This window comes from Nannobrachium achirus (assembly GCF_963921795.1).
Source record: "Nannobrachium achirus genome assembly, chromosome: 20".
Taxonomy (NCBI): Eukaryota; Metazoa; Chordata; class Actinopteri; order Myctophiformes; family Myctophidae; genus Nannobrachium; species Nannobrachium achirus.
This window is the reverse complement of record NC_137827.1, coordinates 2,365,195-2,380,194: the sequence shown is the minus strand read 5'-3', so window position 1 is coordinate 2,380,194 and position 15,000 is coordinate 2,365,195. Positions and strand designations below refer to the sequence as shown.

At 47.0% G+C, this 15,000-nt stretch overlaps 1 protein-coding gene across 1 annotated transcript in view; it reads left to right on the top strand.

The window, feature by feature from the left end:
• Nucleotides 1-7,081, top strand: part of fbxo33 (F-box protein 33) — a gene marked incomplete at its 3' end in the record, with an annotated part of 35,091 nt that extends 28,010 nt beyond the window's left edge. The window contains exons 2-3 of the mRNA XM_080750227.1: nucleotides 786-896; nucleotides 6,901-7,081. Of these exons, the coding sequence (XP_080606353.1) occupies nucleotides 786-896; nucleotides 6,901-7,081 (292 nt within the window). The remainder of the gene's footprint in view (nucleotides 1-785; nucleotides 897-6,900) is intronic.
• Between the last annotated feature and the right edge of the window lie 7,919 nt (nucleotides 7,082-15,000).

Genomic DNA, 15,000 nt, shown 5'->3' with positions numbered 1-15,000 from the left:
CGGAGGAAGTTTTACCGTTACCGCGTGGCTGCGTGCGGGGAGATTGACTCGGTGAGAGAAGAAATCCATGCTTTTTTATAGTGTTTTCGGTGGGGAAGTCTCTTGTATGCCTTCCCGTCATTACTAAATGAGTCGCCCGTTTCAGCTCGACTCGTTAATCATTCTGAATCAACGTGAGCCAGTTTAAAAGCACTGTGTGTGCGCGCTGCACTGTGCACTGTCTGCGAGGCGGACGAGTGCATCTCTCCACTCCGACATGTGACGGCCAGTGACAGTGTGAGGGGAAAGTGAAGCAGCTGGAGGTTTATTCTTCGCTGTATGACGGTGTCGCTAAATAGGCACCCTCAATGTACAAGCTCACAACGTAATGAACGTATTGGATCAGCGACGTATTGTGGACTTGTAGATCAACCCACTTTTGCAGCAGCGAATGGAGACTTCTGCCTTGCGAGACCAGCCACCTTTTAACGTTCCATGCGCCCAGAATCTCGCGAGAAGTGCGGTAGATTTGTTTTAATTAAATATAAATTAATTCGAAGCTCCATTTTTTACGTTCGAATATTCTTTTATTGTTAACATTCGAACGAATCTTCGAATATAGAATATTCTTTCACACCCCTACCGGACTGATGCCGATAGCAATTTTAGAGAGTGTTAGACCATAATTATTAAATGTCAAAAACTGTCTAAACGGTGAAATACATTATCCTATAGAACCATGTCTCTGTGTTGTTCTCTCCTAATAGAACCATAACTCTAAACCTCTCTGTTTCTCTCCCGTCCAGGAACCTTCAGAAGTTGAGTCTGTACGGAGACACCTGTGTTCTTCAGGAGGAAGGTCTGATGGACAGCTCCTGTCTGGACCAGATCCACCAAGGAGACAAGAAGATCAAAGAGTAAGAGCTTCACAGTGTCTGTTAGCTCTGGTCCAGAGCGTCAGCCAGGTCTCACTAACACTCTGACAGACGGCTGACTAAAAGACTAGACCAGGATTTCTCTACCCATACGAGTGCTCTATTTCAGTCAAAATAAACTAAACTAAACTCAGCCCAAAAAGAAAGGAAACTTGACTTCGGTCCATTATATCCCCCCTTTAATAATACCAATTTGTATTGTATTTGATAACATTGTTATCGTTGATTCGTCACCTTTACAACGAGGTACAGTTTGTAAGGATCTGACATTCGTGGAATGAGCAACACAGCCAAACGTGTGGGTCAAAAAAATGGCCTGGCAGGCCTGCAATACTGTTCTTTTGGTGTTCACCTTTGTTACTTGGAGCATTGAATGATTGCACTCTCTCACAGTAATAAGGAAGAGAAAAAACAACACATATTGGCATTTTTACACTTTGTTAGAGCTTAACAGTCGGAAGCCCAAAACGAGAGTAAATGCCAGCAGAACAGTATTGCAAGCCATTTTGGCAAAATGTTGGTCTGCGCTACCCACGCGTTTGGTTGTGTAGCTCAATGCATCGAATGCCCGATGCTTACAAGCTGTACCTCGTAAAGGTGACAAATCAACGATAAAAACAACATAAACACAATACAATTTGGTATTATTAAAGGGGAGATATAAGGGACCAAAGTCAAGTTTCCTTTCTTTTTGTGCTGAGTTTACTTCACTACTCACCTAAACAAAGGTAGTTTTGCGTTGTTGAAAGTATTCTCTGCGGTGGGAAACCTCTCAGCACCCACTCTGTAAAATACACTGTTTTTTGTCATGAAATAAAATGCACTCACCTCGACCGCCATTCATTTCCGGGTTGTATCTGCGGTGGCTCGAGGTGGATGCGTTTTATGTCATGACAAAAATAATGTATTTTACAGAGTGGGTGGGGAGCTGAGAGGTTTCCCACCGCGGAGAATAGACTTTCAACAACGTAAAACTACCTTTGGTTTGGTGAATAGTGAAGTAGTCTAGTTTATTTTGACTGAAGTTGAGCCCTCGTTGGGGCTGAGAAATCCTGGTCCTGTGTCCAGCAGTCTGTCAGAGCGTTAGTGAGACCTCGCTGGCACTCTGGACCAGAGCAAAGTGTCTGTCAGCTTCTTCTATGACCCGCCCTGCTCTGTCTTCTGGGTTAGGTTGTTGTGGCTTGAGCACCTTATCGATCCTGCTTATTGAGCCAGGTTTTTATCAGCCCACTGTTGAGCGTTTTCTAATATTTTGTGGAAAGATGTGAGACGACAAATTCTGAACAGAACTGGTATTCTTTTATTATTGGGCAGTTGTTGTGACAGTGAGTTTGGGGCTGATTATGACGATGACAATTAACAAAAGTAAAACATATTTTGCCTATCATTAAACAACCATTCATTAGTGTGCAATACGTGTTACATGGCTTTATATAAGGAATAGTACTGTAATCATTTCTTGGTCGCCTCTTTTAAACATGACATCATGGGCCGCTATGCTCCATAACAGGCTTGATAAGCCCAAAGCTTATTGATACCCATCCCTACTTGTGACCGGAAAACAATCACACCCTACTTGTGACCGGAAAACAATCACACCCTACTTGTGACCGGAAAACAATCACATAATGACCATTAACCCTTTCACTCAACCCCTTCTGTACCAATGACGAAGTACGACAGGTTTATTTTTTATTTCCTATTTCCGTTTCTGCTCTAGCTAGTGAGCTGGTAGCCGCGGAGAACTTGGTCACGTTGAGGGATGGAGCTCCAAACAAGAGCCCGATACAAACTCCATAACAAATGTATTGATTACCCGCTATCAATAAGCTTTTGGGCTTATCAAGCTTGTTATCGAGTGTTCTAGACTTTTTTTTTAGGGCATACTATAATCTATGCTCCGTGGCTATTCATGTGTCCAGGGCAGACGCCAGCCAGTGCATAATGCCTATCAGATACACTACTTTGAAAGGTTGACGAGGGCAGATGCTTTAAAAAAGAAAATCTTCCCAGCATACTCCATATACCCGTGTGACAGGTGGAACACAGCACTGGTAGCGGCCCACGACATCATGGTTAAATAATCCAGACAAGAGGCGATCAAGAAATTATTACAGTACTATCAATAATATAAAGCCATTTAACACTTATTGCACATTAACAAATGATTGTTTTAATTATATGTAATGATAATATCTGATTCTGATTCGTTTGTCAATTGTCATCTTCATAGATGGTGGCCACAAACTGGTCTCACATCCTTCATAAAATATTAGAAATGCTCAACAGTGGGCTGGATAAAAGCCTGGCTCAATAAGCATTTGTTTTGAATATACTTGTATTCAGTTTCCATGTAAACAGTTGGTTATGAATCTCTGTTCAGAATCAGTTCATTCTGAATTACTAAATGGTAAGCAGTTGTCAAAGTGGCGTCTAGGGACCCCCAGGGGTCCTTGAGAGGGGGGGTTCCAGGGGGTCCTCAGCTAAATGTAGTATACAGAAGTACATGGGCTGTTTTAAAATACGCGCACACGCACGCACGCACGCACGCACACACACGCACGCACACACGCACACGCACGCACGCACGCACGCACGCACGCACACACACACACACACACACACACACACACACACACACACACACACTCTCTGATGGCACAGGAAGCTATGCAGGGCACCATCTTTGAATGTGTGGGAGTGAAGAACACATCTGCAGACAGACAGACGGTCATGAAGGTTCATGAACGGTGAAAAACAACAAGAGTTCTTTCATAGAACAGAAGCTCTTTCATTGTTCAAGGTCGTCTTCAGGAAGAGACAGTAAGTGAGTAGAGGACGAGACAGAAGCAGTGGTTAAGGAATTAAGGAAGCAGTGAGTAAAGCTGGTTGTACACTGCACTGCGTGTTTTCTTTGCATTTTGGAAATCCAAAATCCAAAAGCCAGGGAGAGAGAGAGGAAAGAGAGAGAGAGAGAGCAAGGGACTCAGTAGCAACAGCTGCGAAAATCGGAAAAAATCATCCCTGGTTTGAAAATAAATACCAAACGGGCGGCAGTGTGCAACCGTGATTGACATAACGTGAGGTTGATTTTTGTATTCACGCGCTCAGAAATTCACTCCGATATACAGCCGAAAAACACAGCAGTGTGCAAAGTCCTTAAGGCAGTGTTTCTCAACCACTGTGCCTGGGGACCTTTGCTGTGCCCCTGAGAAGGGTCAAGTGTGCCCCTTGAAACTGCTTGAAAGCCAGTATTGTATTTATCAATTTAAAAATGATTTAAACTAGTGAAAACAGCAGATCTACAAGCACACAACGCCTCGCACCGCGAGGCGTTGTGTGCTTGTAGATCGGCTGTTTTCACTACTGTTGTGCGACAGCCTTGTGTGATGAAGCAGGGCTTTACTTTGCGAAGAAACGTACACATTTGAAACTTGGAGATACAAGGTTTCTTCGTATTATGTTGGTGTGACCATGGATTCTTGGGACATGAAAAGTGTGCCCATGCAGAAAAAAGGTTGAGAAACACTGGAGTAAGGAATGGGAAAACACTTTAGTTTTGTATTTGATTGATTGAAGAACGTATTAGCTTTCACAGGAAAGGTACAGTTTCATGACAGTACAAATCACTGTCTGGTACAATCACAGGTCAACTCAAAGGAGATCCTTAGTAAGCTGTTTGGCTTATTTACACAGGAACCACTTTATGTATCTCATATAAGATTGAAAGACAGATGGATAGAACACAGAACTTTGCCTTTTTTTGTTTTGTTTTTTTAAACACAAGAGAAGATTTCCATCAAACCAGACCAAAAGTCTAAACAGGAAAGCTGACACTTTGACAGTAGAAAAGAGGATTCAAATAAGAATAGGAAGAGAACCATAGAGTGATCCTATCCCAGTCTGATGATTGTACCACAGTGCCCCCTGCTGACCAATCCATGCACCTGTAATGAGGTTCATTGTTTAGCTGCTATCCTATATGTTCACATGTACAGATGTACAGGTTATGTAGATAGCAAGTTGTTGAGACAGATCATGCAAGGTTTGCTGTCATTGGTTACCTGCTGTCCTATAAAAGGCTAGCAGGGGTTCCCTAACGTTTTTGTCTCAGGGCACCCATGAATATTTCTTTTTAATCCGAGGCACCCCTACATTACAATTTTCACTCCCAGCACCTTATATTTATAGCATATCGTCGTTGTCGGGTGGAAACCTTGAATGTCCAAAACCATTTGTTTTGTATTTTTCATCTATAAAATGTACTAAACTAGTGAAAACAGCAGATCTACAAGCAATCTACAAGTGTGCTTGTAGATCGGCTGTTTTCACTAGTTTTGTGCGACAGTCTTGTATGATGAAGGCATGAAGCAGGGCTTTACTTTACCAAAAGACGTACACATTTGAAACTTGGAAATACAAGGTTTCTGCCCGAGAGGGACAATATTTTAGTGATTATGTTGCGAGGAAAACGTTGAGATAACAGCCATTATGGTTAAGTTTAAAATGATACTAAATATTTTTTGTCCAAATAAATTCCAAATATTATCAAATGATCTTGTGGCACCCCTGGACTGCCGTCACGGCACCCCAGGGTGCCCCGGCCGTCACCCACTTTGAAAACCCCTGGTCTACACCAAACCTTTGACTGTGAGGCCTTGTCGGCTTGTAGATCTGCTATTTGTGTCTAAAGTTCTCCTCAGGACAAAGGGATCCACCACCACTTGAATCACATTATGTATGGGAAACAAATAACTGATGATTATTTGACCCTGTGATTTGATTTAAAAATATTTCAATACTCTACAACCGATAAAACTGATTAATTAATTTGATTAACTGTTGCAGGGCATGTGGTTCAATTGGTTAAAATCAAATCACACATAGATTTGGCTGCCTCTGCGCCTCATGTAGTTACCAATTTCAGATTTCAGATTAATTTTAGGAGTTGTCTGTCTCTGTGTGGAGTTTGCATGTTCTCCCTGTGTCTCCTAGGGTAGTTACCCACACAAACAAATCATGCTGTAATCCTGGTCTCTATACTGCCTCCCCCTGGCCAGCCTGATGGAGGGGAAAGGAACTGGTTAACGTGTTTCTTCCATAGAATGCATAGCAGGAAGCATGAGGTCAGTCCGTTGCTCTCCCCAGGTTGGCAGAGGGAGAGCAGAGCCCAGGATTACAGCTTAGACAAATGAGTACCTGAAACGAATAACAGTCCATATTTGATTTTTTTTTTATATATATATTTTTTGATTTACCAGACTGTAAACCACAAACTAGTCATTTTTAATCTGTTAAATTGTCAATGCGCTTCCCCCTCATTTTGTTTAATTGTCTGTTTTAATGTTATCTGCTCCCTTTGTCTGCTGAATATTGCTTGTAAGGACTTAGATTGTTGTTCCACAAACTGTTGGAGATTACAGTATACTGTTTTTCCACTTTCCATAAGTATCATGTCTTATAATTCCTAATATATATGAGTTAAGTAAAACAATCTAACTCAACAAAATGAGAGGGGAGTACATTAATACTTTAAGAAAAAACTTCTAGTTTGTGGTTTACAGTCTGGTAAATCAAAAAAGTGTCTATCCAAAATTTTAAAATACGGACTTAAGCTGGTTGCACACTGCTGCGTTTTTCGGGCCGAATATCGGAGTGAATTTCGGAGCACGCAAATAAAAAAATCAACCTCACGTTATGTCAGTCACGTTTGCACACTGCCACCCGTTTCGCGCACCACTCTGTCCCTTGCTCTCTCTATCTCTCTCTCTCTCTCTCTCTATCTCTCTCTCTCTCTCCTTGCCCTGAAAAACGCATTTCGCAACGAAAAACGCAGCAGTGTGCAACCACCTTTTGACTGTTATTCATCTCAGGTACTCAATTGACACCGGGTGACAAAAATTGTGGGATAAAAATATAGGGGGAAAATAATATTTTTAAAGACAAATCTATCATTAATGATGTAATGATGTCCTCCTTTCCTCAGGATCCAGCAGCTGCTCATGGACTTGCTGTCCAACAGCAGACAGATGAGATGGTTGTCCTGTTCCTTCATGCTGGGTCTGCTCACCCCCTGCTCCCTGGGGTGTCTGTCCAACGCTTCAGCTGAGAGCCTGCAGCATCTGAGTCTACTGGACCACCAGCTAGGTACTATACTAACCCCCTAAACCCTAACCTTATCCCCTAAACCTAACCCTGCCTGTCCAACGCTTCTGATGAGAGCCTGCAACACCTCAGTCTACTGGACCACTAACTAGCTACTACCCCAACCACAACCACAACGGTCAGTCGTTCAGCTGGTTGGCTACAGTAGGTAGCCTGTCTACTGTCCCTGACTCAGGATTCATGTAGTCGAAGACGAGTTGTTTTATATTTAAAAAAAAGTTTGCAATAAAAGGATTTTCCCCCAAGTGCTGCTTTAAAAACCATGTCAACATAATACAATGCAACAGTAATATGAACCCTGGCTGTGACAAATAAATTAATAATCTAATACCTGCTAGGTGATGTTAAAATCAATGAATCCCTTGACCACATGATGGCAGACTGCTATTCTAATTGGGAGGATTATGAAAGTCCAACGTGATGTCTCATCAGATCACAACTCTGCTGTAACAAAGAGCTGTGTTGCAGACCAAGTTGTCGCTAGTGCAAGACAAAATACTTAACAGTAATGAGAAAAGACCGAAATGTTGTTTACCTGAAACAAGTTTACCAGAGCTACAGCTGTGTGGCTGTGGGGAAAGTCTCAATTTGTCCCATTACAGCAGGAGATAATTAACACCATCACTCAGCTAATTCAGCGGAGGTTCAAATGGTTTAACAAACTTCCAAACAGCGTACGTTGTTTAAGCCAGGGGACATGGTTTTATTATCCTAAATATGAACTTATGCTAAAATATTGTGTGTAATCCACGTGATGTTTGTTTACGTCTGAACAGCATCATAGTAGCTTTCCGGAAGCTGCAACAAGTACACAATTAAATCGTTAATCGCAATTATTTGAGTGACAATAAGGTGCCCTCCAGACTAGACGCGGTTGCCGTCCGGGCTGCCGCTAGGATCAGCGGCGGCCGCACCGCAGTGAGACACAAACACACTCGCTCAGTGAGTAAACGCTGCACGGTGTTTCACAAAGATGAACACAATCCATCTCTCACCGCCCGCGTACGCATGCACAAACGAGCATGCTCGTGGGGGATTTCACAGGACCGCGCCCGCTTGCCTCGCCGGCCCAAAACTTCGCTGCACGGCCGAAAAAGCCGCCCGCCTCTCATTGAAAATGAATTGCTAGGAGGCGGTGACCGCACCTAGTGGGGAGGGCATGTCATGATCGTGACAGCCCTACAGAGCCCCTCATCTCTCTTACTGTAACAGTTAAGTGGCCTCTCCCTCTCCTCCATGCCAGAGCCCTTCATCTCTCTTACTGTAACAGTTAAGTGGCCTCTCCCTCTCCTCCATGCCAGAGCCCTTCATCTCTCTTACTGTAACAGTTAAGTGGCCTCTCCCTCTCCTCCATGCCAGAGCCCTTCATCTCTCTTACTGTAACAGTTAAGAGGCCTCTCCCTCTCCTCCATGCCAGAGCCCTTCATCTCTCTTACTGTAACAGTTAAGTGGCCTCTCCCTCTCCTCCATGCCAGAGCCCCTCATCTCTCTTACTGTAACAGTTAAGCTCCTCTCCCTCTCCTCCATGCCAGAGCCCTTCATCTCTCTTACTGTAACAGTTAAGCTCCTCTCCCTCTCCTCCATGCCAGAGCCCTTCATCTCTCTTACTGTAACAGTTAAGCTCCTCTCCCTCTCCTCCATGCCAGAGCCCTTCATCTCTCTTACTGTAACAGTTAAGTGGCCTCTCCCTCTCCTCCATGCCAGAGCCCTTCATCTCTCTTACTGTAACAGTTAAGTGGCCTCTCCCTCTCCTCCATGCCAGAGCCCTTCATCTCTCTTACTGTAACAGTTAAGTGGCCTCTCCCTCTCCTCCATGCCAGAGCCCTTCATCTCTCTTACTGTAACAGTTAAGAGGCCTCTCCCTCTCCTCCATGCCAGAGCCCTTCATCTCTCTTACTGTAACAGTTAAGAGGCCTCTCCCTCTCCTCCATGCCAGAGCCCTTCATCTCTCTTACTGTAACAGTTAAGCTCCTCTCCCTCTCCTCCATGCCAGAGCCCCTCATCTCTCTTACTGTAACAGTTAAGTGGCCTCTCCCTCTCCTCCATGCCAGAGCCCTTCATCTCTCTTACTGTAACAGTTAAGAGGCCTCTCCCTCTCCTCCATGCCAGAGCCCCTCATCTCTCTTACTGTAACAGTTAAGCTCCTCTCCCTCTCCTCCATGCCAGAGCCCTTCATCTCTCTTACTGTAACAGTTAAGCTCCTCTCCCTCTCCTCCATGCCAGAGCCCTTCATCTCTCTTACTGTAACAGTTAAGAGGCCTCTCCCTCTCCTCCATGCCAGAGCCCTTCATCTCTCTTACTGTAACAGTTAAGTGGCCTCTCCCTCTCCTCCATGCCAGAGCCCTTCATCTCTCTTACTGTAACAGGCCTCTCCCTCTCCTCCATGCCAGAGCCCTTCATCTCTCTTACTGTAACAGTTAAGCTCCTCTCCCTCTCCTCCATGCCAGAGCCCCTCATCTCTCTTACTGTAACAGTTAAGCTCCTCTCCCTCTCCTCCATGCCAGAGCCCCTCATCTCTCTTACTGTAACAGTTAAGCTCCTCTCCCTCTCCTCCATGCCAGAGCCCCTCATCTCTCTTACTGTAACAGTTAAGAGGCCTCTCCCTCTCCTCCATGCCAGAGCCCTTCATCTCTCTTACTGTAACAGTTAAGTGGCCTCTCCCTCTCCTCCATGCCAGAGCCCTTCATCTCTCTTACTGTAACAGTTAAGTGGCCTCTCCCTCTCCTCCATGCCAGAGCCCCTCATCTCTCTTACTGTAACAGTTAAGCTCCTCTCCCTCTCCTCCATGCCAGAGCCCTTCATCTCTCTTACTGTAACAGTTAAGCTCCTCTCCCTCTCCTCCATGCCAGAGCCCTTCATCTCTCTTACTGTAACAGTTAAGCTCCTCTCCCTCTCCTCCATGCCAGAGCCCTTCATCTCTCTTACTGTAACAGTTAAGCTCCTCTCCCTCTCCTCCATGCCAGAGCCCTTCATCTCTCTTACTGTAACAGTTAAGCTCCTCTCCCTCTCCTCCATGCCAGAGCCCCTCATCTCTCTTACTGTAACAGTTAAGTGGCCTCTCCCTCTCCTCCATGCCAGAGCCCTTCATCTCTCTTACTGTAACAGTTAAGAGGCCTCTCCCTCTCCTCCATGCCAGAGCCCCTCATCTCTCTTACTGTAACAGTTAAGAGGCCTCTCCCTCTCCTCCATGCCAGAGCCCCTCATCTCTCTTACTGTAACAGTTAAGTGGCCTCTCCCTCTCCTCCATGCCAGAGCCCCTCATCTCTCTTACTGTAACAGTTAAGTGGCCTCTCCCTCTCCTCCATGCCAGAGCCCTTCATCTCTCTTACTGTAACAGTTAAGAGGCCTCTCCCTCTCCTCCATGCCAGAGCCCTTCATCTCTCTTACTGTAACAGTTAAGCTCCTCTCCCTCTCCTCCATGCCAGAGCCCCTCATCTCTCTTACTGTAACAGTTAAGCTCCTCTCCCTCTCCTCCATGCCAGAGCCCTTCATCTCTCTTACTGTAACAGTTAAGCTCCTCTCCCTCTCCTCCATGCCAGAGCCCCTCATCTCTCTTACTGTAACAGTTAAGAGGCCTCTCCCTCTCCTCCATGCCAGAGCCCTTCATCTCTCTTACTGTAACAGTTAAGAGGCCTCTCCCTCTCCTCCATGCCAGAGCCCCTCATCTCTCTTACTGTAACAGTTAAGTGGCCTCTCCCTCTCCTCCATGCCAGAGCCCCTCATCTCTCTTACTGTAACAGTTAAGAGGCCTCTCCCTCTCCTCCATGCCAGAGCCCTTCATCTCTCTTACTGTAACAGTTAAGAGGCCTCTCCCTCTCCTCCATGCCAGAGCCCCTCATCTCTCTTACTGTAACAGTTAAGCTCCTCTCCCTCTCCTCCATGCCAGAGCCCTTCATCTCTCTTACTGTAACAGTTAAGCTCCTCTCCCTCTCCTCCATGCCAGAGCCCCTCATCTCTCTTACTGTAACAGTTAAGCTCCTCTCCCTCTCCTCCATGTCAGAGCCCCTCATCTCTCTTACTGTAACAGTTAAGAGGCCTCTCCCTCTCCTCCATGCCAGAGCCCTTCATCTCTCTTACTGTAACAGTTAAGAGGCCTCTCCCTCTCCTCCATGCCAGAGCCCTTCATCTCTCTTACTGTAACAGTTAAGAGGCCTCTCCCTCTCCTCCATGCCAGAGCCCTTCATCTCTCTTACTGTAACAGTTAAGCTCCTCTCCCTCTCCTCCATGCCAGAGCCCTTCATCTCTCTTACTGTAACAGTTAAGCTCCTCTCCCTCTCCTCCATGCCAGAGCCCTTCATCTCTCTTACTGTAACAGTTAAGTGGCCTCTCCCTCTCCTCCATGCCAGAGCCCTTCATCTCTCTTACTGTAACAGTTAAGCTGCCTCTCCCTCTCCTCCATGCCAGAGCCCCTCATCTCTCTTACTGTAACAGTTAAGCTCCTCTCCCTCTCCTCCATGCCAGAGCCCCTCATCTCTCTTACTGTAACAGTTAAGCTCCTCTCCCTCTCCTCCATGCCAGAGCCCTTCATCTCTCTTACTGTAACAGTTAAGAGGCCTCTCCCTCTCCTCCATGCCAGAGCCCCTCATCTCTCTTACTGTAACAGTTAAGCTCCTCTCCCTCTCCTCCATGCCAGAGCCCCTCATCTCTCTTACTGTAACAGTTAAGCTCCTCTCCCTCTCCTCCATGCCAGAGCCCTTCATCTCTCTTACTGTAACAGTTAAGCTCCTCTCCCTCTCCTCCATGCCAGAGCCCCTCATCTCTCTTACTGTAACAGTTAAGAGGCCTCTCCCTCTCCTCCATGCCAGAGCCCTTCATCTCTCTTACTGTAACAGTTAAGCTCCTCTCCCTCTCCTCCATGCCAGAGCCCTTCATCTCTCTTACTGTAACAGTTAAGCTCCTCTCCCTCTCCTCCATGCCAGAGCCCTTCATCTCTCTTACTGTAACAGTTAAGCTCCTCTCCCTCTCCTCCATGCCAGAGCCCCTCATCTCTCTTACTGTAACAGTTAAGTGGCCTCTCCCTCTCCTCCATGCCAGAGCCCCTCATCTCTCTTACTGTAACAGTTAAGCTCCTCTCCCTCTCCTCCATGCCAGAGCCCCTCATCTCTCTTACTGTAACAGTTAAGAGGCCTCTCCCTCTCCTCCATGCCAGAGCCCTTCATCTCTCTTACTGTAACAGTTAAGAGGCCTCTCCCTCTCCTCCATGCCAGAGCCCCTCATCTCTCTTACTGTAACAGTTAAGCTCCTCTCCCTCTCCTCCATGCCAGAGCCCTTCATCTCTCTTACTGTAACAGTTAAGTGGCCTCTCCCTCTCCTCCATGCCAGAGCCCCTCATCTCTCTTACTGTAACAGTTAAGAGGCCTCTCCCTCTCCTCCATGCCAGAGCCCTTCATCTCTCTTACTGTAACAGTTAAGCTCCTCTCCCTCTCCTCCATGCCAGAGCCCCTCATCTCTCTTACTGTAACAGTTAAGCTCCTCTCCCTCTCCTCCATGCCAGAGCCCCTCATCTCTCTTACTGTAACAGTTAAGAGGCCTCTCCCTCTCCTCCATGCCAGAGCCCTTCATCTCTCTTACTGTAACAGTTAAGAGGCCTCTCCCTCTCCTCCATGCCAGAGCCCTTCATCTCTCTTACTGTAACAGTTAAGCTCCTCTCCCTCTCCTCCATGCCAGAGCCCCTCATCTCTCTTACTGTAACAGTTAAGTGGCCTCTCCCTCTCCTCCATGCCAGAGCCCCTCATCTCTCTTACTGTAACAGTTAAGCTCCTCTCCCTCTCCTCCATGCCAGAGCCCTTCATCTCTCTTACTGTAACAGTTAAGTGGCCTCTCCCTCTCCTCCATGCCAGAGCCCCTCATCTCTCTTACTGTAACAGTTAAGAGGCCTCTCCCTCTCCTCCATGCCAGAGCCCTTCATCTCTCTTACTGTAACAGTTAAGCTCCTCTCCCTCTCCTCCATGCCAGAGCCCCTCATCTCTCTTACTGTAACAGTTAAGCTCCTCTCCCTCTCCTCCATGCCAGAGCCCCTCATCTCTCTTACTGTAACAGTTAAGAGGCCTCTCCCTCTCCTCCATGCCAGAGCCCTTCATCTCTCTTACTGTAACAGTTAAGAGGCCTCTCCCTCTCCTCCATGCCAGAGCCCTTCATCTCTCTTACTGTAACAGTTAAGCTCCTCTCCCTCTCCTCCATGCCAGAGCCCCTCATCTCTCTTACTGTAACAGTTAAGTGGCCTCTCCCTCTCCTCCATGCCAGAGCCCTTCATCTCTCTTACTGTAACAGTTAAGCTCCTCTCCCTCTCCTCCATGCCAGAGCCCTTCATCTCTCTTACTGTAACAGTTAAGCTCCTCTCCCTCTCCTCCATGCCAGAGCCCTCATCTCTCTTACTGTAACAGTTAAGCTCCTCTCCCTCTCCTCCATGCCAGAGCCCTTCATCTCTCTTACTGTAACAGTTAAGCTCCTCTCCCTCTCCTCCATGCCAGAGCCCTTCATCTCTCTTACTGTAACAGTTAAGAGGCCTCTCCCTCTCCTCCATGCCAGAGCCCCTCATCTCTCTTACTGTAACAGTTAAGAGGCCTCTCCCTCTCCTCCATGCCAGAGCCCTTCATCTCTCTTACTGTAACAGTTAAGAGGCCTCTCCCTCTCCTCCATGCCAGAGCCCTTCATCTCTCTTACTGTAACAGTTAAGTGGCCTCTCCCTCTCCTCCATGCCAGAGCCCTTCATCTCTCTTACTGTAACAGTTAAGCTGCCTCTCCCTCTCCTCCATGCCAGAGCCCCTCATCTCTCTTACTGTAACAGTTAAGAGGCCTCTCCCTCTCCTCCATGCCAGAGCCCTTCATCTCTCTTACTGTAACAGTTAAGAGGCCTCTCCCTCTCCTCCATGCCAGAGCCCTTCATCTCTCTTACTGTAACAGTTAAGCTCCTCTCCCTCTCCTCCATGCCAGAGCCCCTCATCTCTCTTACTGTAACAGTTAAGAGGCCTCTCCCTCTCCTCCATGCCAGAGCCCTTCATCTCTCTTACTGTAACAGTTAAGAGGCCTCTCCCTCTCCTCCATGCCAGAGCCCTTCATCTCTCTTACTGTAACAGTTAAGCTCCTCTCCCTCTCCTCCATGCCAGAGCCCCTCATCTCTCTTACTGTAACAGTTAAGCTCCTCTCCCTCTCCTCCATGCCAGAGCCCCTTCATCTCTCTTACTGTAACAGTTAAGAGGCCTCTCCCTCTCCTCCATGCCAGAGCCCTTCATCTCTCTTACTGTAACAGTTAAGAGGCCTCTCCCTCTCCTCCATGCCAGAGCCCTTCATCTCTCTTACTGTAACAGTTAAGCTCCTCTCCCTCTCCTCCATGCCAGAGCCCCTCATCTCTCTTACTGTAACAGTTAAGCTCCTCTCCCTCTCCTCCATGCCAGAGCCCTTCATCTCTCTTACTGTAACAGTTAAGAGGCCTCTCCCTCTCCTCCATGCCAGAGCCCTTCATCTCTCTTACTGTAACAGTTAAGCTGCCTCTCCCTCTCCTCCATGCCAGAGCCCCTCATCTCTCTTACTGTAACAGTTAAGAGGCCTCTCCCTCTCCTCCATGCCAGAGCCCTTCATCTCTCTTACTGTAACAGTTAAGCTCCTCTCCCTCTCCTCCATGCCAGAGCCCTTCATCTCTCTTACTGTAACAGTTAAGTGGCCTCTCCCTCTCCTCCATGCCAGAGCCCTCATCTCTCTTACTGTAACAGTTAAGAGGCCTCTCCCTCTCCTCCATGCCAGAGCCCTTCATCTCTCTTACTGTAACAGTTAAGAGGCCTCTCCCTCTCCTCCATGCCAGAGCCCTTCATCGCTCTTACTGTAACAGTTAAGTGGCCTCTCCCTCTCCTCCATGCCAGAGCCCTTCATCTCTCTTACTGTAACAGTAAGAGGCCTCTCCCTCTCCTCCATGCCAGAGCCCCTC